At 40.1% G+C, this 25,237-nt stretch overlaps 2 protein-coding genes across 3 annotated transcripts in view; one reads left to right on the top strand and one right to left on the bottom strand.

The window, feature by feature from the left end:
• tgm1l1 (transglutaminase 1 like 1) overlaps positions 1-12,402 on the top strand; it is a 28,306-nt gene extending 15,904 nt beyond the window's left edge. Inside the window, exons 5-14 of the mRNA XM_037682132.1 lie at positions 56-174; positions 2,312-2,419; positions 2,517-2,694; positions 5,754-5,892; positions 7,379-7,571; positions 7,864-8,017; positions 8,256-8,540; positions 11,055-11,215; positions 11,949-12,085; positions 12,175-12,402. Coding sequence (XP_037538060.1) covers positions 56-174; positions 2,312-2,419; positions 2,517-2,694; positions 5,754-5,892; positions 7,379-7,571; positions 7,864-8,017; positions 8,256-8,540; positions 11,055-11,215; positions 11,949-12,085; positions 12,175-12,319 — 1,619 coding nt within the window. The 3' untranslated portion in view covers positions 12,320-12,402. The remainder of the gene's footprint in view (positions 1-55; positions 175-2,311; positions 2,420-2,516; positions 2,695-5,753; positions 5,893-7,378; positions 7,572-7,863; positions 8,018-8,255; positions 8,541-11,054; positions 11,216-11,948; positions 12,086-12,174) is intronic.
• A 2,123-nt stretch (positions 12,403-14,525) lies between these two features.
• Positions 14,526-24,942, bottom strand: abhd4 (abhydrolase domain containing 4, N-acyl phospholipase B). 2 transcript variants are annotated; one of them, XM_037681583.1, is made up of 9 exons: positions 24,791-24,942; positions 24,119-24,139; positions 23,737-23,822; positions 23,539-23,640; positions 22,604-22,892; positions 17,673-17,854; positions 17,476-17,587; positions 15,276-15,462; positions 14,526-15,047 (listed from the first exon to the last, which is right to left on the bottom strand). In XM_037681583.1, exons 1-9 carry the CDS (start codon positions 24,850-24,852, stop codon positions 14,958-14,960), a joined length of 1,131 nt encoding a protein of 376 aa, XP_037537511.1. In that variant the 5' UTR covers positions 24,853-24,942; the 3' UTR covers positions 14,526-14,957. The 2 variants fall into 2 exon arrangements, with proteins under 2 accessions (XP_037537511.1, XP_037537512.1); XM_037681584.1 differs by lacking the exon at positions 24,119-24,139.
• Between the last annotated feature and the right edge of the window lie 295 nt (positions 24,943-25,237).

The raw sequence follows: 25,237 nt of genomic DNA, 5'->3' as shown, positions 1-25,237 counted from the left end.
TATAAGTTCAGTGTTAAAAGAAAACTGTATGTTTTGTGATTTATGTACCTTTCAGAGGATGCTGTGTTCCTGGATGACGAGGAGCAGCGGAAGGAGTATGTGCTGAACGACACAGGAAGGATTTATTATGGCACAGAGAAACAAATCGGTTCTCGCACATGGAACTTTGGGCAGGTAGAGACTGGAGGAAATACTGCTTCTGTTTCTGAACAATAATTACTGCACCTTCAGCCTGTGGCACACCTTACAATATTTGAGCCCTCCGTAAATACATCAGAATTTCCCTACAGCTAAAAAACAATTTCTCAGAGATGGTGTATTTTTGAAATGGAATTCTGTTGAAAGATAATAAACATTTAACATCTGTTGTAAAACTGTCATAGACAACTGTTTGAATGACCTCAGTTTGCAGAAAGAAATGTAAAGTCTAGTTGGACTGACAAGATAAGAACTAGTTCTGGGGGCTAAAACAGTGTGGACTGTTCTCACAGTTCACAGCCACTGAAGTCTCAATCATTTCAACAGTTAAAAAAAAAAAAAGCTATCATAAACCATTACACTACAGATATATTTTATATTAAAATGTTATTTACATGAAATTTTATGTTTTTTTTAGTGTATTACCAATAAGGATTTTTATTAAAAACATTCTGCAGAATGGAAGGTTGGAGAATAACTGTCTGAAGCCAAAGTATGGAGGCACAAACATGATTGAAATTGCATTTTTTAAATCTCTCTGAAAATATATTTTTTTAACAAGGTCCATTATTTTTGTGTCAGATAGTGTCTCTGCCAGGTCCTGCCTAACATGCTCCTTTAAGAAAAAAAAAAAAACACACTCTATATATATATTTGTAATAGTAATAAAACACAGACCTACACACTTTCCAGTGTAAATACAGTTTGATTTTGATAAAAAAAAATATATCACTCTAATGTAAAAGTAACACAATATAAAGTTACTAAAGCAATATTTTCATGAATAGCATTAACATTTTTGTCCTTGAAGCTGTTTTAAGATGGCAGCAGTCCGTGCGGTCCCAACTGGCCAGAACTTTAGCTCATCAGTCAAATCAGCTTGTTTAGTTTGATAAAGTTTTCTACACTGAAATACACAAACATTTGTGTAGTAATGCAAATACAAGTATGCTGGGCTTAAAAAAAGTTAACGCCCAGTGGACAGATATAGTTAGCAGCTTCAGGGCACCGACATTTACAAGATCTATGCTCTGCACATACATATGCATTGCAACATTTATGCTGTTTGGTTGAGAAAACATCAAATGAAAAAAATTGTGTCATGCAATTTTTTTAAATTACTTTATGTACCATCTATTCATCCATTATCTTTACCCGCGTCTTCTTTTTCGGGTCGCTCATATCCAGCAGTCACTGTATGAGAGGTTGGGGACACCCTGGACAGGTCTCCAGTCCATCATCGGGACACATGGAGACAAACGAGACAACCTCTCTCACTCACACCTAGGAAGAATTTAGAGTTACCAATCAACCTAACATACATGTTTTTGTTTGTGGGAGGAACACCCAGAGAAAACCCACACTTGAGAGAACATGCCAACTCCATCCAGAATGGCCTCCAGCTGCAATTCAATCTGCTGACCTTCTTGCTGGAGGCAACAGCTCTATCAACTGCACTACCCTGATTCCCTAGTTTATGTACCATTCTTTCAAAACAGTATGACACTTTAGAGTTAGAAATGTTTTAGAAGTCTGAAAAACTAAATACAACATGTCCTTGTTTGGCTAGCCATTAGCCTAGCCTAGCGAAAGACTTCCACCCTTTTCTGCACACCCTGTGCTTTGTGACTGATGTCACCACTGAAAGGGGACTAACTATTGATAATTAATGGACAAGGCGTCAACTCAAAAATGACCTGGCTATTCTATTAACCCTCTTGTTGCCCTTGGTTTAAAATGACCCACGAGGCCTCAAAACTAAGACAAAGGCAAGAGTGCTTTTAAAAACTTGGGAGGTAAAAAAAAAAAAAGAACTTTGTTCTCATTTACGATACCTAGTAGTAGACGTTTACCCACCTTTAGATGCATACAATACTTGTATTGAGATCAAGTGTTGGCTCATACACTAGTATAATTTGTTGCAAGCTTTCTTTGTGTAGCAGAATGGTCTACTTTTTCCAAAAAAAGTTTAAAAAATGGAGAGCTATTAAATTGCATTACATTCCTGCTGTACAGTACATGTTGCAACCATGTCTGCAGTGACTCTAAACTATTTGTGTGTGTGTAAATTAAAATGGTTCCAATCTAAATCCTGTCCGTATATCCATTACAGTTTCACGAGGGAGTCCTGGAAGCCTGCCTGTTCATCCTGGAAAAGAGCGACATGCCCCCATCTGGCCGAGGGGATCCTGTCAATGTGGTCAGAGTTTTATCTGCCTTGGTGAGCATGTGCATAACAACACTACACGACTATTAATACCAATCCTTTAACAAATTTTAAAGATCAATGAATGACTTAGCACTGTGGTGGTTTTAAGATAAATGCTCAGGATGACTATGGCGTCCTGGTTGGGAACTGGTCAGGGGATTACTCTGAGGGCGTCTCTCCTTCGGCGTGGAGCAGTAGTGTGGAGATCTTGAGGAAATACCACTCCACTAATGGAATCCCTGTGAAATATGGGCAGTGCTGGGTCTTCTCTGGAGTCACTACAACAAGTACGTAAGAGCAATTTAAATTTAATATAATGGTGTGCAGGGTATGACCGTTGCAAGGGAAGGAATCACAGAGTGAAGACAAACAACCCAAATGGAGAACAGATGTTTGTTTTTTTGTGTTTTTACACACAAAAAAAACTTACAGAAGATACCTGAAAGGGTTCAGAAGCATTATTGTCAGCTAAAGCAGAAATCTACATGTAAATGTGATATTTCATTGGCTAAATCTCTAACACAATGTTACAATCACTGTGTCAATTCGAGGACAGAGCTGTCATGTGAGACTCCCTGAGTTACACATGCCTCTAATACTTATCCATGGGTGAAGTCAAGTCAACTTTATTTATAAAGCACATTTAAAACAGAAGCTGTTACTAAAGTGCTTAATAAAAAAAATCAATGAGAGTAATCTAATGGGGATAAAAACGGTAGTACCAAAAACATCAAAGAAAAACTAAAACACAGAACAAAAAATGGTAAATCAGCTCACACTGTGTGAAATGCCAGAGCACAGATGAATTTTAGCAAAGATTTAAAAACAGGAAGAGAAGTGCCCTGCCTAATGTTGGGGGGCAGGTTGTTCCAATGTTTGGGGCCCATGACTGAAAAATCCCTATCACCTCTAAGTTTCAGTTTTGCTTTTGGAACAACCAAAAGCAACTGATCAGATAATCTCAAGACCCGAGAAGGAACATATGGTTCCAATAGTTCAGAGCGATAAGAAGGTGCGAGGCCAATTATGTACTTAAAGGTCAACAGGAAAATTTTAAAATCAATTCTGCTACATACCGGGAGCCAGTGAAGTGAGGACAGAACTGGTGTGATATGTTTTAACCTACGAGTTTGAGTTAAGAGTTGAGCAGCAGCATTGTGGACGAGCTGGAAATGCAAAATGGAGACCTGACTGACCCCAGCATAGAGAGCATTGCAGTAGTCCAGTCGGGTAGTGATAAAGGCATGAACTAGTTTTTCAAGGTCAGATCTGGACAACACCGACTTAAGGTTAGCTACCTGCCTTAACTGGAAGAAGCTTTTCTGCAGAACAGAATTGATTTGTCAGAGTCTAAAACCATCCCGAGATTCGGAACAGACTGCTTAAGATATGGTTTAAGAGAGTCATGATATACGGGATCAGTAACGGTGGTAGAGCTAGAGATAAACGCAATGACTTCAGTTTTCTGATCATTAAAACGTAAACAATTGAAGCCATCCATGCCTTGATGTCATCAACACTTTTCAAATACAACCTGAATGCCTCATTGCCATTGGCAATCTTGTCATACTTTGCTACTTTTATCATGAATGGAGCTATATTTGTTGCTTTCAGTCAGTCTTTAAGCTCATCTTGTTATTCTTCCAACTGTAGAGGGATATGGGGCTGGATATGTATTGTAAATTATCAGTTATGTGTTAAGCTCATAAGATATGCATTTATTATGCAAATAACCTCATTGTTTGGGCACCACCTCTGTTTTAGAGGAAAAATCAGTCTCTCGTTTAACCCCAAATTAATGTAAACTGAAACGTGAGTTCTTTCTTGTGTTTAAAGGGCATCAAATCAGTTAATACACACAGATATGCCAAAATAATCACAAATTCAGTTGATTTTATGGATTTTATTATAAAAATAATAATCTGTGATATATGTGATGAAAATTATGCATAGTAAACAAATGAATAACAAATAGCTTTGTATCAAAGGTCTACTTGATTATTCAAATCAGTGAAACTTAAAAAGGCAGAGTTTGGACTGGTTCTGTTTGTGAAGTAGTTTAAATTGTGTCTAAAGTGAGCTGTAGTTTGTCTGATAAGATTATTGTGATGAACAAAGTATGATCACCAGAAAGGCATTAACAGTCTTTTTCCTACCAGAATGAGATGGTCAGGAATGGTACAACAGCTGCTTAAAAATGGTACCAGCCCAGATGTTCTGGTGACTGAGAGGCTGATTTTTCACCTGTCATCTTAGAGGGACGAGGGTCCATATGGGAGTCAGCTGGGATTTGTTCACTCCTCTGCGTTGTGATGGTTCTGGTAACAAATCTCAGGTTAATGCCAGGTTCTGCTTCTGGTTCTGCAGGGTTTCTTCTGTATCTTTTGTCCCATCTCTGTGCAGAAAGGATGCTTCTCTTCCATGTAGAAACTGGGTTTTTCTCTCCCAGTTCCGAGCTCAAGTGAAGTCTTCATGAGAAGAAGCCTCAGTCAGTGTGTAGCAGAAGTTGAGAAGTAGATGTGCTTGTAGTAGTAGTGAAGAAGAAGAAGAAGAAGAAGAAGTGAAACTTAACTGTCTGTGTGTTTCAGAGGTAAAGGTCCGCCTTTCGGAAGAGGTGATCCTAACTCTTTGTCATGTTTTATAAAGTCTAAAGTCCATTTTCTCTGTCTGCTTTAAAAGTTACTCTTTCAAAAGAGACAAATAAGACAAATGATTATCTTAAAGAGAGATTACTTAAAACACACATTTTCATGGATAAACATTCAGGTATGAAATAAGACAGAATCACTAACATGCAATGTTCATCAAAAGGTGTCGCTGTTCATCTCCTGAAAAGAAAATGTCATTAACAAAGGGTTCTTTCATGTGTTATCTGCATGGGAATCTATCCTGGGAGTAATCCTCCTTTCTGATAAAGGTAAAATCTCAGCAGATGTTTCAAACTTCAAGGTCAGTTGAATCAAAACTCATTAAAACGATCTGTCCGTTTCATGGGAAATGAGTTCATATTGGCAGTGATTAACACAGTGACAAGTTTTTTAAATACACTCACATTAGTGTCAACTAAGAAGTTTGTGAGCTGAGTTGAACACCTGCAAAACAATGTCTGTTTGTTCCAATGGAAATAAGATGCATCTTATTTTAAACAGTTTCAAACACAAAAACACATGAAAGATGTTTGTTTGAGATGAGGTGAACTCGTTTTCTGTTTGAGCTGAGAAGAGGTGTTCTTTTCTGAGGTGGTGTTCCCCTACACAACAAAAGTATATAAAATATAATTTGCAAAATCTGTTCAGCCTGACAAATGGCAAAATCATGTGACTCTTTTGTCTTTTCTTGTTATCAGTGCTGCGCTGTCTTGGCATACCTGTCCGCAGTGTGACCAACTTCCAGTCTGCACACGACACTGATGTGTCCCTCACGACAGACGTCTATTTTGATGAAAATTTGGAGCCAATTGATTACCTCAATAGTGACTCTGTTTGGTAAGATAAAGAACTTTGCACAAGACAGCACAATACTTGTAGAGGTGACTGCTGCTAAATGCTCTAAATTAGCTCTACTTCAAAAGTATTTCCCACTAAGCTGAAGGCCCAGAAAAATCATGCGATTTCAGCAATCATTTCAAACTACTGAAAATAATCTGCTTTTTACTAGTGCACTTAATGTACCCTCATACTAGATGAGTTTATTTATTCCATATGTTTATTACACCCTTTATCTTTGAAGTAGGCAGCAGTTATGATGCAGCTAATTACTACATCCTAAGAAATGTTAATTGGTTTTCTGTAACTAAGCCCCTTCTTTGTTCAATTTAAAATAAAAGCTTAGCCACATTTTGTCACGAAACCAGGCTTTTGGATTCAGAATGACAAGACACAAGAGTAAAAAATGAAAACAGTTTTATTTATAAAGAGAAGGTATATGAGAAGGTGCTATTTAGGAGACTGAGCTGAAAACAGCACCTCAGACTGAGGAAGTCTCTTGGATGAGAGACGAAACGTTTCTACATTTTTTTGTTTTGTTTTGTTTTTTGCTTTTTTGAATGTCCAGAGGACCAGATTGAACTTTTTTGGAGTTTTATTTATAATTGCAGCTGTAGGATCTAGAAGAGGTAGTGTCGTGGTCCAGAAGGCAAGGCAGGGGTCAAGCATGGGGAGTCAGATTTCTTAAAACAGATCCAAAGGGTAATCCAAAATCCAGAGTCAAAGGGCCAGAAAAAGTTGTCGTACCAGGGTCAGAAGGGCAGAGCAAAAACCAGACGAGCGACAGGCAGAGCGATAAATCCAAGAGGCAGGCGTGAGGTCGTAGTCCAAAACACAAGGCTTGAAGTTCAGGCATGAAACTATGAATGGCTTGAGAATCAGGGGCCGTGGAAGGTTTAATAATCTTGCACTGAGTGAGTGTGGGCATGGAGTTTAAGTAGTGGAGAGAACAGGTGAGAGGCATGAAGGTTGATTGCTGTGAATCAGCTGAGGGGGCGTGGTGACAAGTGACAGGAGCAGAGCATGACTAAGCAAAAAATAATCATTTAAAGTAAACAGAAACATGAAAACAAGGGAGCTGTGGCATGAAGGGGCAGGGAAGTGAGCAGATGGGGGGCCAGCGGGAGCTGCTGATCATGACACATTTACCCTTCAGTTATAAACTAATTAACCTCTTTTAACCTCTACATTGAATTGAAGAATTAAACGTGACACACACAAAAAAGTAATTAGCCAAACTGCTCCTCTTTTGCAAGACACAGGGAGTCAGGTTTACAAAACGTAATGATGTCCTGATCAATAATCCAGGTAGAAAAATCTAACAAGGTTAAATCAGGTTAACTGGACGGATTCTTCTTTGTTGAACTCAACAAAGAAGAATCTGTCCAGATAACCTGCCTTAACCTTGTTGGAAAACATAATATCACTTTGGGCTTTAACTTGAACAACTGAAATCTTGTGAACTGAGAAGACTATCTGCCTGTAGGAACTTTCACGTGTGGAATGACTGCTGGATGACCAGACCAGACCTTCCTCCTGGCAACGGAGGCTGGCAGGCTGTTGACTCCACTCCCCAGGAGACCAGTCAAGGCATCTTCTGTTGTGGCCCTGCCTCTATCAGTGCCATCCGCTCTGGTCACGTGTACCTCAAACACGATACACCTTTCGTCTTTGCTGAGGTCAGTGTTAGAATAGTATGTGTGCTCTACTCTAATTTGCAGGTTTTAGGATTTTGAAGAACAATCATTTGACTTGAAAAAGCATTCTATATTTTGCCTCCCAACCTGACATGTTTTTAATATCTTGAACTAGGGATTTTGTTTAAAGATGCATCATTACAGAGCACTTTAAGGGTGCAGGGGTTTATAACGTTTGATTTTGACAAAAGTAAGCAATTAAAAAAAAAATCTTAGTTTTAGCTGTACAATCAAGCTTTAGAAGGTGTGGTCCTATTTGGTATCTCTTTGTCAGGTCAACAGTGATAAAATCTACTGGAAAAGGAATCAAGATGGTACATTCAGCCAGATCTTCAGCGAGAAGAAAGCTGTCGGCCACTGCATCAGCACCAAAGCTGTGGGCTCTGATGAACGAGAAGATATCACACTTCTGTACAAACATCCAGAAGGTACAGGGCTCATAACTTGATTTACTGCACTTATAAAGTAAATCAAAGCTATAAAAGCTGACAGAAATATCAGCAACTTGTACATTTTGTCATTTGATCCATTAATCATTCTTTTACAATATGAAAATATGTATCTTTGTTAACCTTATATACGGTGTACTGGAGCTCTTGTAGTCTTTAATAAATCCTGAAATCAAAGAAAGTGGTTCACTCACTTCCTCCTTCTTCTTTCCTCCAGATTCAGAGGAGGAACGCATTTCTGTAGAAACAGCAAGTCGCTATGGCAGCAAGCCAGACGTCTACTGTGCTCCTGCAGCAGAAGATGTGCATGTGGAAGTGAAGATAGATGGCGAGGGGCCCAAGATGGGCTGTGATGCCAAGTTGAGCATTGTGGTAAAGAACCTGAGCTCAGAGCCCCGTCAGACCACTCTGCACAGCCAGGTAGCTGTCATGCACTACACCGGTGTGCTGAAGAACGCCATCAAGAAGGACCAAATACCCATAGAGCTTTTGCCCAATGAAGGTTTGATTTTTATTGTCCTCTTTTATATATTTATAGTAATATATGATTAAAAACAAAAATAACTTGAAAAAGTAAAAGTAAGTTACTGTAAGTTTGAGAAAATAAAAGATGTTAAATGCTACAGATAATATTGTAAAACTAAAAGATTACACGAGCAAACAAATTACTCCAGTTACCAGCAGAGAAAACAGGAAGTGACACAATACGACTTACCTCAAACGTCCTGTGTCCTGCTGCGTCAACCTCACAGAGTCCTTGGGGGTCTTTTGCATGTTAGGCTAGTTGAAAACTCCAAATTGTCTTGAGTGAGAGAGTGAATGGTTGTTTGTCTCGTTTGTCTCTATGTGGTCCTGTGATGGACTGGAGACCTGTCCAAAGGGCACCCTTCCTCTTGCACAGTGACTGCTGGACATGGGCACCAGTGACCCCTGAGTCCTGAAAAATAAAAAAATGAGTAAAGATGTTGGATGGATGGATGGATGGATGGATGGAAGGAAGGAAGGAAGAATGGATGGATGTGGTTTAAGGGCTATCTGTTCCCTGTATAATCTAAGCAGGAGCCTTGTCTGCATTCTTGGCACACAGTCAAGTCAATTTCTTGGTATGAGTTGAGCTCTGCTAGGGCTGTTCCTTGATCATGAGGTTTAGATCATGGCCCAAAGAATAAAGCCCCCAGTATACTGCCGCGTACGTCCATACGCAGAGGTACGCACGTACGTATACGGAAGTACGAGCGTACCCCCCAGGGCATGTCCGTGCAAAGCTCAAATTTTTACAACCGCATACGCATACGCATACGCGGTGTTGCACAATAAACTGCCCAGCGATGAACTGTTTTGTATGCGACACCAATGTATTAAATTCCCCTTCTTCATCCCTGATCTGGCCTTTTCTTGTGTTTTTTTGCCAAGAGGCAGTGATCTCTTCCACCTCCGTTGATACCATGACTGAAATGGTGAGAAATGAAGGAATTTGTCACAAGCGAATTAAACTCAGGTCCAGCATGGCTGCGGGAGGGTCTGGAGATTTCCTGGTGGACTGGTCTGATGTGTGGGCTGTAGAGCCAGCGCTCTGTTTTTTTTAAAAAAATTTTTAGATCTTTTTATTAACAACATATAAACACAGAACTCCGCTGCGGCTGAGGCTGAGGCTGCCAGCGCTAGCTTTTTTCTTTTTTCCGACATGTCAATCAATCCAGTAGGCGTGTCAAATGACCAATCGGCAACCTCAATTTGTCCCGAAGGTAAACGCCCCTTGTATGTGAAGCTGCTCTGCAGCTGCTCAGGGTGTACGCTGGAGTACAAAGTCTGAACCCTCTGCGTACAGTACACGCGTACGTACGCGGCAGTATACTTGGGGCTTAAGATCCAGGATACAAGCGGCCAAAATGAGCTTTCTTTGTAGGGTTGCCTGGCTCATCCTTAGAGGTGCCACACTGTCTAGTAATGTGGTTTACTGAGAAGGTGAGGAGCTCCATTCTCCAAGGGGAGCTCAGAGTGGAGCTGCTGCTCTTTTGGATCAAAATGAGTCAGTTGAAATGGTTCAGTTATCTGATTAGGAATGCCTTCAAGACGCCTCCCTTTGGAGGTTTTCTGGGCACATCCCTAAGAGGCCCCGAGCCCGACCCATAACACACTGGAAGGACAGTGTATTTTTTCTGGTCTGGGAACGCCTTGGGGTCACACAGGAGGAGAGAGTGAGAGGGATGTCTGAGTTTCTGTCTTGGACCTGTTGCATTGAGATGGAGATTTAATTGCCAGGTGTGAATGCTCTCTATCAGACTTGTTCAAATCACCCATGAAAATATTAGTGCCAGGTCCAAACAAGGCCTAAAGGATTACTTAAATCTTCACATCTAACTCTCAATTAACGTAGGGGCGGCTGTGGCTGAGTGGCTAGAGCAGCCGTCCTTCAAGGCAAGAGTTGGGGGTTCAAATCCACCAGCAGTCTTTTTTTTTCATTTACCCTTTATTTATCCAGGTAGTCTCGTTGAGCCACGAGATATCATTTTCAAGAGAGACCTGTTTAGGGAGCAGATGGGGGTTAAGGGCCTTGCTCATGGGCCCAGAGTGGGGCGAATGAGGATGGGGGCAAGTGTGGGTGCTTCACTTACCCCACCCACAATTTTGATGTTGTCGGGGCCGGGGCATGATCCGGCGATCTTCGGATCACAGGCCCACCTATCTAACCTCTGCGCCACCACTCCTCCACAGTCACATGCCGAAGTGTCCCTGGACAAGACACTGAACCCCTCATTGCCTCTTACTGTATGTGTCCCATCAGTGTATGAATGTGATAAAGCTCTGATTAGTCTCTTTAGAATGATTTGTTCAATTAGCTTTGCACAGATCTAGTAAGAGTGCTGTATGAACGGGTAAATGAGGCACATATTGTGTTGTAAAGTGCTTTGAGTGTCTTGATAAGATAGAAAGATGCTATATAAATATAGTCCATTCAACAAAATTTCAAGTATTTGAATGTTTATCTCAACACTTAATTTTTTTCTTCACACAGAAAAAAACATTGAATGGATCTTACCCTACCAGCAGTACAAGAACCAGTTGGTGGATCAGGCAGCGCTGATGCTATCCCTCTGTGGAAGAGTCACTGAAACCAAGCAAGTGCTAGCCAACCAGACAAGCTTCAGACTCCGAACACCTGACCTCAATATCACGGTAGGCAACTAATTAATGTCTGAACATGATCTTACTGTACAAGATTGGAATCTGTAGCATATTTTTAGTCTCTCTTCATTGTCTTAGTTTCTTAAAAAGCTCACGTCAGTGTTGCCCAGAGCTAGAACACAATCCATGTCTTTATCACAACACAACCCGACTTGACCACTTTATGTTGGGGTTAGTCAGGTCCCACTTTCACATCTCCAGGTTGTCCAAAACTCTGCTGCTTGTCTCTTAACTGGAACTCATCGGTTAGAGAACATGTCACTCATCTTGTCCTCACTTCACTGGCTCCTTGTGCATCACTGAATAGATTTTTAAAACCTAAATGGCCTTACACCCTTGTATCTCTGACTTCATCCTTATGTTTGTCCGCGGGCACTGGGATCATCAGCTGCTTTTTGTTGTCCCGAAAACTGTAGGTTGAAGCTCAGAGATTGAACTTTTTCAGTTGTGGCTCCCAAACTTTGGAACAATCTGTCCTCCAACATTATACAGGCCTCTTCACTTCCTGCTTTTAAACCCCTTTTAAAAACACATTCTCATTGACATTTAACTCATTGTGAGTTGGTTTAGTATTTTATCACTTTATGTTCTCCGTTTACTTTTTCTGAATTTTTAAAAATTGTTTTATTGACGTTCATATCTCTGCTTTGTTTTATTGTCGTTGTTCAGCACTTTGGTTGTGCTTTGTAAATGAATTGACTTCTTTCTTTTTTTTTGTTGGCAGCCTCTGGGTGATGCTGTGGTAGGGAAGGAAATGTCAGCCAAGATTAACTTCACCAACCCATTACCATGTACACTGAAGGACGTTGTGTTCAGAGTGGAGGGCCTGGGCCTTCAGAAGGGCCATGAAGTGATCGTAGGGTAAGACTTCATCTTCTGTTGCTCTTCTCCGTCTCCTTTCTCCATTATTTTCCCTTCGAGTGTAACGTGCTGCCTCTTCTCTATCCCAGCGATGTTGGCAGTCACGCCACAGTGACACTGACAGAACGCTTCATCCCATACCAACCCGGGCCCAGGAAGCTGGTCGCATCTCTCGACTGTAAACAGCTCACTCAAGTGCACGGAGTGGCTGACATTGTCGTTCTTGAACAGTGAGAGGAAATCAGAAGGCACAGCTTCCCTCACATCACTTTTTATTTGAAGTTTTAGGCTGAGAGTTTCTAAACATATAGTGGGTTAAATTCTTGTATGTTAGAAAGTCCTGCTTTGTTTTATACCAAACTCTGAACTTTTGATATTCTGTAATGTGAAAATACCATCACTAATTGTTGTATTATCAGTATTAATATTGTAATTATTTATCACTTTAAATATAAACACATATTTCTGACTTGCAGTTGTGAAATGCACAGCAGGCTTTTTAAGTACTGAAGTTACTGTATGTTCTAAAACCAGTGCAATTTAAAACCACCGAACAAAGCATGTGAAGGTGCAAAGGGAGAACATTTTATTATCATATTAATTTGTGTCACAGCGAGAAGTGCTGACAAAATGATTATTACATGGCTAAAATGGAGGATTTGCGTTTGTGAAAGGGAATTCTTTGAATCACCCACATTGATAAAATGTGACAAAATTTAAATACCTACATTTTTACAGACTGGTTCACAAAAACAATACATTTTGTACGTCTGAAAATTATGCAGCTATAAGGAGAAATGTTTCATGTTTAATGAGATCTTTACAAAAAAAAGCACCAACTCCGACACTTTTGTTGAGTTACTAAATGCAAAATGCCTTCCTATAGTTGTAACTTTGTAATAATCATGTTTGTCCATAATCTGTGTAAAATAGATGTAAATGGAAGCAGACAACAAACAAAAACTATTTTCTAATACGTACCTAAACGTCTCCTGGTTCTAGTCATTTAATTAACACTCAATGTTAAAATGTAAAGAAAACTAAGTATTTACCATGTTATTTATCTAGCTAATGTATTTTTGTATAAACGATGTTGTGTCTCTAATAAAACATTTTCTTAACCCATGAATTATTAAAAAGAAGTCTATACTGGTATGGCAAATGGAAATCCAATGCAGGTGTGTAACTTTACATTTTGATGATCTGATAATGGATGATTTTAAAACTTGGTAGACATGCAGTTATAATCATCAAGGACAGATGCACTACTTGTACCCTATGATTTCACAGCTACAACAATATTCATGTCACAAAAATGGGTTTTTGGATGAAACAACTCCTGTGGGACCCCATATTTTTCTCTGGGCATGTTTTATGTGTAAAGCTGAACTTCTACTTCAGCTGACTGGGAACAGACTGTTCATAAATCTTCTCCATCTCAACCTGCTCTCACATTTGTAATCAGTGCCATAGTTTGCAGTCTATGCCAGCAGGGAATAACTGGGTTTGTTATGAGTTATTTATGTTTAACAACCTTATAAATCTATAATAAACAGTTTATAAAGCCTCTTAAAATTATAATTTTCTTTCTTGTTTCCAAATTTCTCTTATTTTGCAAAACACTTGTAAAAAAAACCCAGAGAGGTTCAAAGCACACATTTTATATTTAATTTATGATAGGTACCATATATTGTTTTTGAATGTAAATAAAAGCAAACATGGGAAACACTGTGATCATTAATCACTCAGATCTTTTAGATATATGTAGAAATTATTTCTGATCAGAATGAAAACTTGGATTGTCTCATTCTTAAACAACTTCAGTTTCAAAACATTTATAGCGTTTTATGCTAAAGCTACTTTATAAAAATGTACACTACTATTACAGCCATCATTTACATGAAAGTAATAATTGTGGCAGCAGTGGCTAGCTGCTAACTTTTCTGTTGCAGTCTGGGGATGCTTCGAGCAGGAATCTCTTAAGATTTTTGTTAGAATAAACTAATGGGAAAATAACAGCAGTGTAAAAAAAAGTGTTAATAAAACAGCCTCTGCATGAACCATTGATTTTTTTGATTGGAATTGTTTTATGACAACAAGGGTTCACTTAGGTTAAGAACCATTTGAACTAGATGTTAGCTTGTTCAAGTCAGACTCAGTCTGATTGTTCAAACTAGGGTTGTACAAAAATCTATCAATAACAGGTAAGATGTTAATTTTTCATAAACTTTCTACAGAACCTCATTTCAAAAGATTTGCATTAACCCTTTAAGGCTCTGTTTACAAAGGTAAAAATCATGTAAATATGTTGCGAGAACAAATTACCTCCAAGTTTATTTTCTTGATTTTCTAGTAAAAAGTTTTACATTTGATCCAATGTCTACTTCACAGCAGACAGGAAAAAAGTTACAAAAATAAACTTTTTACTGACTCTATTGGGGCACCACAACCATTTGTGTGATTTAGAGAAAACAAACAAACCATAAAACAGATAAAAGACATGCAAAAGGATTTACTGCATTAGGCACAAGTTAAAGTGAGTTTAACTGTAGATTCAGTTCAACCTCAAAGATTCATCTTTATCATTTCTTAAATAACAAAAACAGTACAATTCTTTCCTTTTGGATAAATATATAAATTTGACTATTTTTTGTGTGAGCAGAATATAGGAACATCTTCATGATATAAACATATTTAATCATTATAGTACAAACACCACTTATCAAATGTTAATGTATGGACTTAGGACAGGAAAACTGAAACCATAATTACATTCAAATGAAAATGCCTCAGAGCAGAACATTGAAGAGGTGCAGAGCTGCGACCTTCATGATGAACTGCCAACACAGAAGTCCTTTTAGATCACACATGGTCAGTCCACAGATTGACAGATTTCTTCAACCACTTGGTTAAACTGTTCTGGTTCATCAGCATGCACATTGTGTGAGGCATGGTTTATGAGCTGCAGAGGGAGACAGTTCAGAAAATTAATCAATGCCAATCATCAGTTATACTAATTTATTCTGTCCCTTAATTCAAGTCTGCCATTTACGTAATGATTGTATAATTTGATATTATTCTCTGGATATGTGTGTTTATCATCTTGTTGAGATTTTTAATTGCTATAGTTTCATTGGTGGCCACAACTACCATCCTATCCTTCTGTGTGGAAAAGTTTGTGTCCACTCACCAGCACTCTGGTGTGGGCTTGGCCTCTGATCTCAGTAACTCTGTCCCCAGACGAGCTGTCCACCCAGGACCGTGCTCCATACAGCATGGAGACGGGCATAGAGGGGGGCAGAAGGTGGACACGCTGCAGCATAGGTCTCTTGGCCCAGCCCAGGGTTTCTGACATGGCCCGGAAACCAACCTCCCCACTGGGAAGAAGAAAGGAAAGAGAAAAGTGATACTGGAAAACATGACTTCTTTATTTAGGAACACTCACTGACAAATAAAAAGTTTTAGGACTCGGCCGAAAAGGAAATGGCTCACGTTGTTGAAAAGCCGTGTGACTACACTGCAATAATTACCACCACCAAGGAGGGTAGGTTTTCGGTAGTGTTGGTTTGTCTGTCTGCACAAGATTACTCAAAAAGTTGTGAACGGATTTTCATAAAATCTTCAGGAAATGTTGGAGAAACCTTCTCATTCTCTGATATTTAACTAAAAAAAATATATAATAAAACACTCTCACAGCAAGTGAAGATTTTTTTTTAACTGGCGCTTATTGCAAGGTCAGATTTCAGGACAGATTATAAACATGAACATACATAAATGTGTACCCACAAAAACCAGTCACAGAAATGAGCTACGAACCACGTTATCTGCTCACTTTTATAACATCCTCAGCTCAGCAGAGTTCAACATAGTCCAGCAGGTGTTCCTGAAGCCAGACGTAGTCTCGCATGGCACAAACATATGGTTCATGGGCTCATCCTTCAGCTCGAGATAAGAGGGTGTTTTGGGCGACGGTTTGGCTGTTTTGGGAAACAACCGAGCTCCTTGTTCTCATGGCAGAGGGGAAATACGTTCTCAGCCACAATAATAAAGCACAATCAAAACATCCATAACCTTTGACTAAACAATTCTCTGACATTGCCACAAAGAACAAATTATAAAATTTTGGTGGTGATCTGGATCACCATCTGAGTCCAGGTATTTTTTAAAGGATTCTTGTCTGTCTTTGCACAAGATATTACTGCAAGAGTGACCCTAGGGTCTTGGTGGAGGTGAGTGCTCTTCGAGTACTTCTAGTTACAACATGAGATCAAAAGGATGCTGGAGCTGGCAGTATGGGCACACTGCTGGTTCCATTGCTGTAGAGTGTGGCACCCCTTTGAATTTAAATACAAAGTGTGGTTTATGATAGAACCGAGTCATACAGCCATTGTATCCTCTTCTGCAACACGCTGGTCTACAGCTGTTGTAATGGTCCTTAAGATCTGACGGATCAACACTGGGTCAGAGTCCAAGCTAATTTCTTATATATGCATTTCAGAAAAACTAAACTGGGTACCTGGCTGGCCACAGGAGGACCTCATCATGTCACAAGCAGACTATAGACATACAATGTGTAGTTGAAAGACTATACGAGGGTGTTGTCTCATGAGGGATAAAATATGCAGATGCATCACTTATGTAGCACTGTGCCATCGGGGTCGCCTGAGGTCGAACAACATTACTCCCATTGTGTGATTTGTTTTGGGCAACCAAAAGCGTCATGACATGTGTGGGTGCTCTCATTAACCAACTTTTTCCACATGCCAAGCAGTTGCATGACACAACCATTCACCCTTCTGCAAACTCACTACCCTTGGAAAATCCATAAAGTGCAGGTGATGCTGTCTAATACATCTACTAGATGCCATCTGCGTCTGCCGACATTCACTTATTGTTTTGGCAGACTGTTAAATGATCCAACTACCACCTACCGTTTAAAAACCCACTACTATTCCCTGGCTTTCAACACTGTATGATCTGTGTTGAACCTGTATGCGTCACACTGTGTTAATCATTATGTTCTTATCTGCTATTATTTTGTTTCTATATTTTTGATTTTACATTATATGTTGCTGTGTGCTTTGCCTGTTTGTTTCTGTCTGTACAGCACTTTGGTTGGCCCTGTCGCTGTTTAAAGCGCTCTTTAAATAAAATGGTATGGTATGATAACTCCATCCCTTCCGCTTGTTATGCGAACAGTTATCCCCTCAGGTGGCCATTGTAGAAGTGTCACCACCTTACAAATCAAATAATTTACTGATCTAGTGCTTGCCTGCTTGTGGATCAAATTGGATCTTTTCTTCTAGATGCTTTAGTCTTTTCTATTTGTTTATATTTTTCTTCAGCTTTTTGTCAAAGAGCGTTCTGGGACATGTAGTGCTGAGGCGTACCTTGGATTCTGTGCATTGCAGTGGTAGATGTACTGCGTCATTGTGTCGTCATCAAACAGATCTTCAAACTTTCTTTTGAAATCAGGACGGAATCTGTTCACCAAGCCTGGACCTGAATCAATAAAAGATACACTGTGAGAGGACAGGAGAGTGTTTTATTGTCACAAAGCCCGAGCAGATATAGATTTGAATGTTACCCCACGGTCCTGCTGCTCTGATCACTGCCAGTGGGTTGAAGAGGGAAACAACCGATGCAATAACTTTCACCCATCGTGGAGGGGACATTCTCTTCACCACCTCTGTGTCCTGACTCTCATTGGTCTGTGGCTTTGCTCTCTCAGGGAAGCCCCAGGGGTCTACCAAGATAAGATGTGACACTCTGCAAAGACAAAGTGCAACACATCAGCTGACTTTTTTTTTTTTTTACATGTGGAAAAGACCCACTAGGAAAACAAGGAAATTAATCAAAGAAAGTTATCTAAAAATACAAGGAACTCGTGCAAACTAAATGTCCTGATCCATGCTCAATTATCAAAGTAGACAATGCAAATTAAATTTGTCTTTTCACACACTTGCACAGTTGTTTAAAGTGCCTGTGACATCAAATGTTCTGTGAAAAAAAATAAAAAAAAAGAAATAAATATATATATATGGAAGTAAAACATTGATAAAATAATGTTAAAAGTAAATTCATTCTGCTGAAATGAACAGTTGTATGTCCATATATGTCACTAAAAAAGCACATTCATATTAATCTATTGAGATTTTGTTGCACAGTTTTATAATAATAATAATAATAATAATAATGTCATCACAATGTCAGCACTGCATGTTTCCATACAATGGCGAAATTAGTCTCTGCATTTAACCCATCCACCACCAGGTGGTGCAGTGGGCAGCTATTGAAAGCGCCCGGGGGGCATTTTGGGGATGAGGTGTGCTGCCCAGAGACGCCACGTGATGTGTAGTGACTGGGGATCGAACCTGGGACTTTTGGGTCCCAAGCTGGCTGCCCTCAAGGGGAACGCTGGCACGTAAATTGACTGCTGCTACAAAAGATAAGAGCAGCAAAGAATCTGACATTTCTTTCAATAAATTTGATATATATTATATATACCTGTAAATATAAGATAAAGAATCAACGGATGTTTCAAGATTTGAAAGCACTACCTGTGTGTAATTTTTAAAAACTTCATATTATTATATAGAAAAGCTTTTCTTTAAATATATACATTTATTATTTCTTAGACTTATATTGTGTTAATCAGGTCTCTCTTGTAAATGAGTCCTCAAGGCTCAATGGGATTTACCTGTCTAAATAAAGGTTGAATGAATGAATGTGTTCCCATGACAGGTGTACTTGCAGCAACTGCGATGTAACACCAAGCGTGACACAGTGCATGTGCTGTCAAGAAGTTCCTCAAGTTTTAAATGTCATGACAACTTTTGGCTGAAAAACAAATATCAAGCAACACCCATGATTTCCTACAGTATGCCTGAAAGTTTGGATCCTGCAGACAGCTTACAGAGAATTATATATATATATATATATATATAGTGGAATATCATGTGGAATATCACTGCGCTTACAGTGGAATATCATGCAGATGCAAATCAGCTGCCTCAGAATCTGCATGAGTCTAACCACCAGTACACATTTATTTCATAGTGAAAATCAAGAACCATTCTCTTAAAATCTATTTACTCATCTATTTTGTTGTGCTTTACAGATACACTGATTATCTGCATTTTGTCCGATGGACAAGGGTACATCCCGGATGTAACATTCCTGTCGTGTTACCTACCTGTGTAGTTTTGGCAATAAGAGAAGTATTCTAGCAATATAATATAGTTGATGTTATATTGCTAGAATGATAATATAGTTTGATGTTTCAGCTACTGATATTCAGACTGCAGGTCTGACAGTTTTGTTTCAGCACCAAAGTCATGTATATTTTGACATTACTTTCATAATCTTCAAAAACAGAAAAACTTTCAGTATTTGTTTGCTGTTAAAAAAAGGACAAAAATTTTGTTAAAAAATTAAACAAAATAAGGAATCAAATAAATTGACTGTTGACTGTATTTTGTGAAATAATTACACATACAGCATTTGCATATTTGAACAAAACAACACTCATCAGGCAAATAAAAGCACTTCTATGATTTAAATTTATCACCACTGATAATTAAGTAGTAAGTGGTGAATGGTGTTTCATTATCCCAACAGAATCTTGAATCATGTTCCGTTAACCTAAACAAAAAGTAAGCATACTGAATTTCACTTAATGGATGGAGATTAGTACATGTTGGAAGTGAAACAACCACAGGATAAAATCTGCTGCTACCAGCCATCCATCAATTCATCCATCCATTTTCTTCCGTTTATCCGGGGTCGGGTCGTGGGGGTAGCAGCTTAAGTAGGGAGGCCCAGACTTCCCTCTCCCCAGCCACTTGGTCCAGCTCCTCTGGGGGAATCCTGAGGCGTTCCCAGGCCAGCCGAGAAACATAGTCCCTCCAGCGTGTCCTGGGTCTCCTCCCGGTGGGACGTGTCCGGAACACCTCACCAGGGAGGCGTCCAGAAGGCATCCTAACCAGATTCCCGAGCCACCTCAACTGGCTCCTCTTGACGTGGAGAAGCAGCGGCTCTACTCTGAGTCTCTCCCGGATGATTGAGCTTCTCACACTATCTCTAAGGGAGAGCCCAGACACCCTGCGGAGGAAACTCATTTCGGCCACTTGTATCTGAGATCTTGTTCTTTCGGTCACAACCCAAAGCTCATGATCATAGATGAGGGTAGGAATGTCGATCAATCAGTAAATTGAGAGCTTCGCCTTTTGACTCAGCTCTCTCTTCACCATGACAGACCTGTACAGCTCCTGCTTCACTGCAGACGCTGCACCTATCCGCCTATCGATCTCACACTCCATTTTTCCCTCATTCGTGAACAAGACCCCAAGACACTTGAACTCCTCCACTTGGGGCAGGACCTCCTCCCTGACCCGGAGAAGGCACTCTACCCTTTTCCGGCTCAAGACCATGGCCTCGGATTTGGAGGAACTGATCCTCATCCCGGCCGCATCGCACTCGGCTGCGAACCGCTAAAGTGAAAGCTGTAGATCACGATCTGATGAAGCCAATAAGACCACATCATCTGCAAAAAGCAGAGACGCAATCCTAAGGCCACCAAAAAGGATCCCCTCAACACCTTGGCTGCGCCTAGAAATTTTGTCCATAAAAGTTATGAACAGAATCGATGACGAAGGGCAACCTTGGCGGAGTCCAACTCTCACCGGGAACAAGCCCGACTTACTGCCGGCAATGCGGACCAGGCTCTGACACCGGTCATACAGGGACCTAACAGCCCGTATCAAAAGACCTGGTACCCCATACTCCCAGAGTACCCCCCACAGGGATCCCTGAGGGATGCAGTCGAACGCCTTCTCCAAGTCCACAAAGCACATGCAGACCAGTTGGGCAAACTCCCACGCACCCTACAGGACCCTGCTGAGAGTGTAGAGCTGGTCCAGTGTTCCACGACCAGGACGAAAACCGCACTGCTCCTCCTGAATCCGAGGTTCGACTATCCGACAGACCCTCCTCTCCAGAACCCCCGAGTAGACCTTACCAGGGAGGCTTAAGAGCATGATCCCCCTGTAGTTGGAACACACTCTACAGTCCCCCTTTTTGAATAGGGGGATCACCACCCCGGTCTGCCAATCCTCGGGAACTTCCCCCGATGTCCACGCAATATTGCATAGTCGCGTAGGCCAACACAACCATTTTTTGCGTTTGCGTGATAAGACTGCTAAATTTAAATTAACCATTTAATGTGCCTTGTACAGAAAAGGAAATGGTTATTTTATTTCTGTAGCCATGATTTGTATATTGATCATTTTTCTGTATTTTGTAATGTTTCAGTTTCACACTTTGCATTAAATCCTGATCAAATACATCGTGTGCCTGTTCCTTGAAGGAAGTGACAGAAGAGTTTAGCTGGCTGTGAATCTCAATATAGGACAAGGGGTCACATTGGGTGCAATAGAACAGTTCCAGTATTTATTACTATCCATAAATCCACAAACATCAGCTTCACTCAAATGTGTTTGTTTTTATATAAATATCTTGGGAATTTTAAATTGCTAAAACCTTTCTTTTCCATCCTATATTGAACAAATATTAACAGCTTTTTGTGTGCACCCCTTCTTCTGGAAGTGAATCATGCTAAACTACAAATTTATGCTTCACACTAATCACCTTCACACTATTGATTAAACTGCTTGCTTGATCAAACTGCTGCTTGCTGAGTCTAAAAGCAATAGCTAAATTTCTTCAGCGATGGCTTCAAAGACACCTGACTAAGCCACCTTTAAAACTAACAGAGCTACTGAGCAGTAACAGTGTTTTTAGTGTGTGTCTTTTAGCTAGAGCAGAGAATTTATTGTGTGATTAATGAGCTTGGTAAAAATTCTTCACACATTCCACCTGATTGCTGCGAGACCATAACACTGCAGTAAAAATAATTTTCAGATATTGCACATGAACAATGTTTTTAGTGTCTTTAAATGTTATTTGCAGGAAAATGTCTTGGGAAATTGACTTTCTTTTATGAGAGTTAGATGAAAGAACTGATACCACTTAAATAGCTTAAAGCTAAATTGAACCTGCAGTCATCAGTGGGTTTTCTTAACTTACCATGGAGACTAGCTGACCTAAAGTAATAAACTTTTTGAGCAAAAGTATTAGAAGCACAGAGAGTACAACTTTGGCAAGGCTTTGGCAGACGAGAGAGCTGCTGGTAAAGTAAAACTGTAAACTTTTTAGTATGAGTGTGAAGTCTGTTTGGAAGAAGAAGAAGAAAACCACTGTTTTCCAGCTCAAGAATGGTATTTGGTATGTTAAACACCATTGTGGTGTTATCATGGTTTTAGCATGTTTTTGGATCCATATTGGCTTGCTATTGTTAGTGAGCAATAAATTCAGAACATCTGCTAAGATACTACATTTTATGAGAAAAAGGGCTATGCAGCCGCACAAGATTCTTCACACCTCTCAGTACTAATAACAAAAATCTTGACCTGATGTAAAGTTGTCAATATGGTTCAATCATCTCATCGTCATGATTACCTAGAAGGGTGCTGAATTGCGTATGAGGTAGCAAGATAGCCTCCCAAGCTGTGGCCCAGCAGGATCATGTTCTCCACTCCTACAGACTGCCTCCATTGTTCAATAGAGTTAACGAATTGTTCTTCTGCCTTGGCAGCCTCTGAGGGGAAGTGAGGCCTGGAACTTCTGCCAAAGCCCAACAGGTCAAAGGCGTGGACGGTCCGTGAGCAACTCAGTGCATCCAAGTTCCTGATCCACAGTCCAACGCCTCCCCCAAAGCCATGAACCATCACTAGGGGAGTTTTAGACGCTAGAGGGAAAAACAGGAAAAGAAAATATTACTATCATGCTTACTAAAGCAGGCATGGTGGCTCAGTTAGTAGAGTTGTTCCCTCTCAGCAAGAAGGTCATCGGATCGAATCCCGGTCAGGGAACTTTCTTGGTGAAATTTGCATGTTCTCTACACAAAAGCAAGAGTTTTCTCAGGGGACTCCGGTTTCCTCCCACAGATCTAAAACATGTACTTTAGGCAAATTAGTGTAATTTGTCTCCATGTGGCCGTGTAATGGAGTTATGACCCGTCCAGGGTGTAGCACGTCTCTCGCACAGTGATTGCTGGCTATGGGCACCAATAACCCCCCATGACCTAAAAAGAAAGAAGCGGGTTAAGAGGATTGATGCTGAAGCAGTTATCATCATATCTACAGCCAGTGAGCCACATCCATCCTACAGTAGTATGGGGTAGAACAGGGGTCGGCAACACACAGCTCCGAAGCCGCATGCAACTCTTTGATGATTATACCGTGGCTCTGCGTGGCTTGGGAAAATAATTTACAAGTATTTAATTGAAGCCTGAAATTCTGGCCACTGAGCAAATTGTGTTGGTGATCTCTGCTCTATGGGTTCACACCTGTTTCCTTCATGGAAACAGAAAAGATTATTTTAGAACCGAGTACCTTGTTCTGCAGGTTTTGAAGCTGCCTTGTTGACAGATAAAGTCCATATTCGGTCCTGGCTTGGAAGAGTCACAAATCTGGCCCAAATGTTATTCTGAATACCTTTAACGAATAGTGACAGGCATTAGTTACATTTCTAAATCAACACTCTGTGGTTACGTAATCACCCAACATGAATGCACGTCAACACGCTCTTACAGGCAAGAATTTTGGACTCTGCAGTCTTCAACAGGGACATGGAGGTTGGACTCCAAGAAGGCCACCAGCTCCAGAGTGAACTCGACCTGTTCAGAGTCGAAGGCATGTAAAGAATGATGCGATAACAGATCGTTCTTGTACTATCCAGCACACACTGAATGCATAGTACTAATACTTCTGGTCAAGGTTAGAGCCAGCATTGCCAGCGTTACCATTATTTGCATGGCACACACAGGAAGGCTACATAGATAAGAGTCACACTTCAAAGCCATCATGCAAGACAAGGCTCATAGCATGTCAGCACCAACATACAGATCATATCCTCATTATTTATGACACTTTATTAGTATTCTATAACCAAACAATGTAACTGTGATCTCACCAGTTTTGTTTAGTTTCCAACCTGAAACAAAGAGTGATCGAGGCTCATTGGGATTAACCTGTATAAATAAAGGTTGAATGGATTTAACTGAGCTCAGCTGGACTCAAATTCAACTGCAGACTCTCCAAACCCACCTGGTGAGTGAGCAGGTACAAAAGGACCAGTCTCAGTGTTCTCCCTCAACCATCAGCGGACCAGGTAAAGACTCACATGTACCTGTTTCTACAATCACCAGTTCAGCTCAGTTTTGCTGAGTCACCCAGAGTAGTGTCACTAACCTCTGCTCCACTTCCATTCAGTCCACGGACATTACAAAATATTATATGAACAATGTGTCACACTGTTCATATATTATTTTGTAATGCCACTAGTTATTTAACATTACTCTGACAGACTTACATAGAAAGTCATGTAGAATATATTGTGTTATCCCTATTGCTGACAATGAACACTGTATCATATTTAATATTATACAGGAGTCCATTTGTACAAATATACTAACCATCATAGTAGTGATTTACAGTTTTGTTCCACATATAACATTTTTAGATCATTTCAGCTAGAATGACACAGCACTTCAGTTACACGTTGACATCAGCTAAAGTCTCTTCAGAAGTGTACTCGGTGTACAGTCGTCTGTCTGGTGTTAAATAATGAGAAAAATATACTCACTCTGTCTCACAGTCGTTTTGCATGGGAGCTGTGGTTGTAGCTGGATCCATTAGTTGACACATTTCGGTTACTACATTCAGGTGAAAAAAGTCTGACAACCAATTGTCCCGTCTCCGTTTTGAAGTTGCTTTAAAGGCTTTCCTTGTTTTGTAACATGTAACCTACGACAGCCGACAACATGCAAAGATCGTCTATATTAAAGGTGTATCCACTCTAAGAAAAAATGGGCAAACTGTAAAGGATAGATTGAACTAAACTGAAAAAAATACACATGCCCCCTAAATTATTTTTTCTTCATTATTCTTCTCCTATATTAGCAAATTTTCTGTACATAAGATCTAATAAAAAAATAAAGGAAAAGCGAGCTTGAAATTGAATAGAGTAGATGGAGTAGATCATCTTACTTTATTTACTCATCTTTGCTCTTCCGTGGTCGAACGCCAAACA

The sequence above is a fragment of the Nematolebias whitei genome, chromosome 9, assembly GCF_014905685.2.
Source record: "Nematolebias whitei isolate Nwh7 chromosome 9, NemWhi1, whole genome shotgun sequence".
NCBI classification, from domain to species: domain Eukaryota; kingdom Metazoa; phylum Chordata; class Actinopteri; order Cyprinodontiformes; family Rivulidae; genus Nematolebias; species Nematolebias whitei.
Note: the sequence above shows the minus strand (reverse complement) of the source record. Positions and strands in the feature narration are given on the sequence as shown.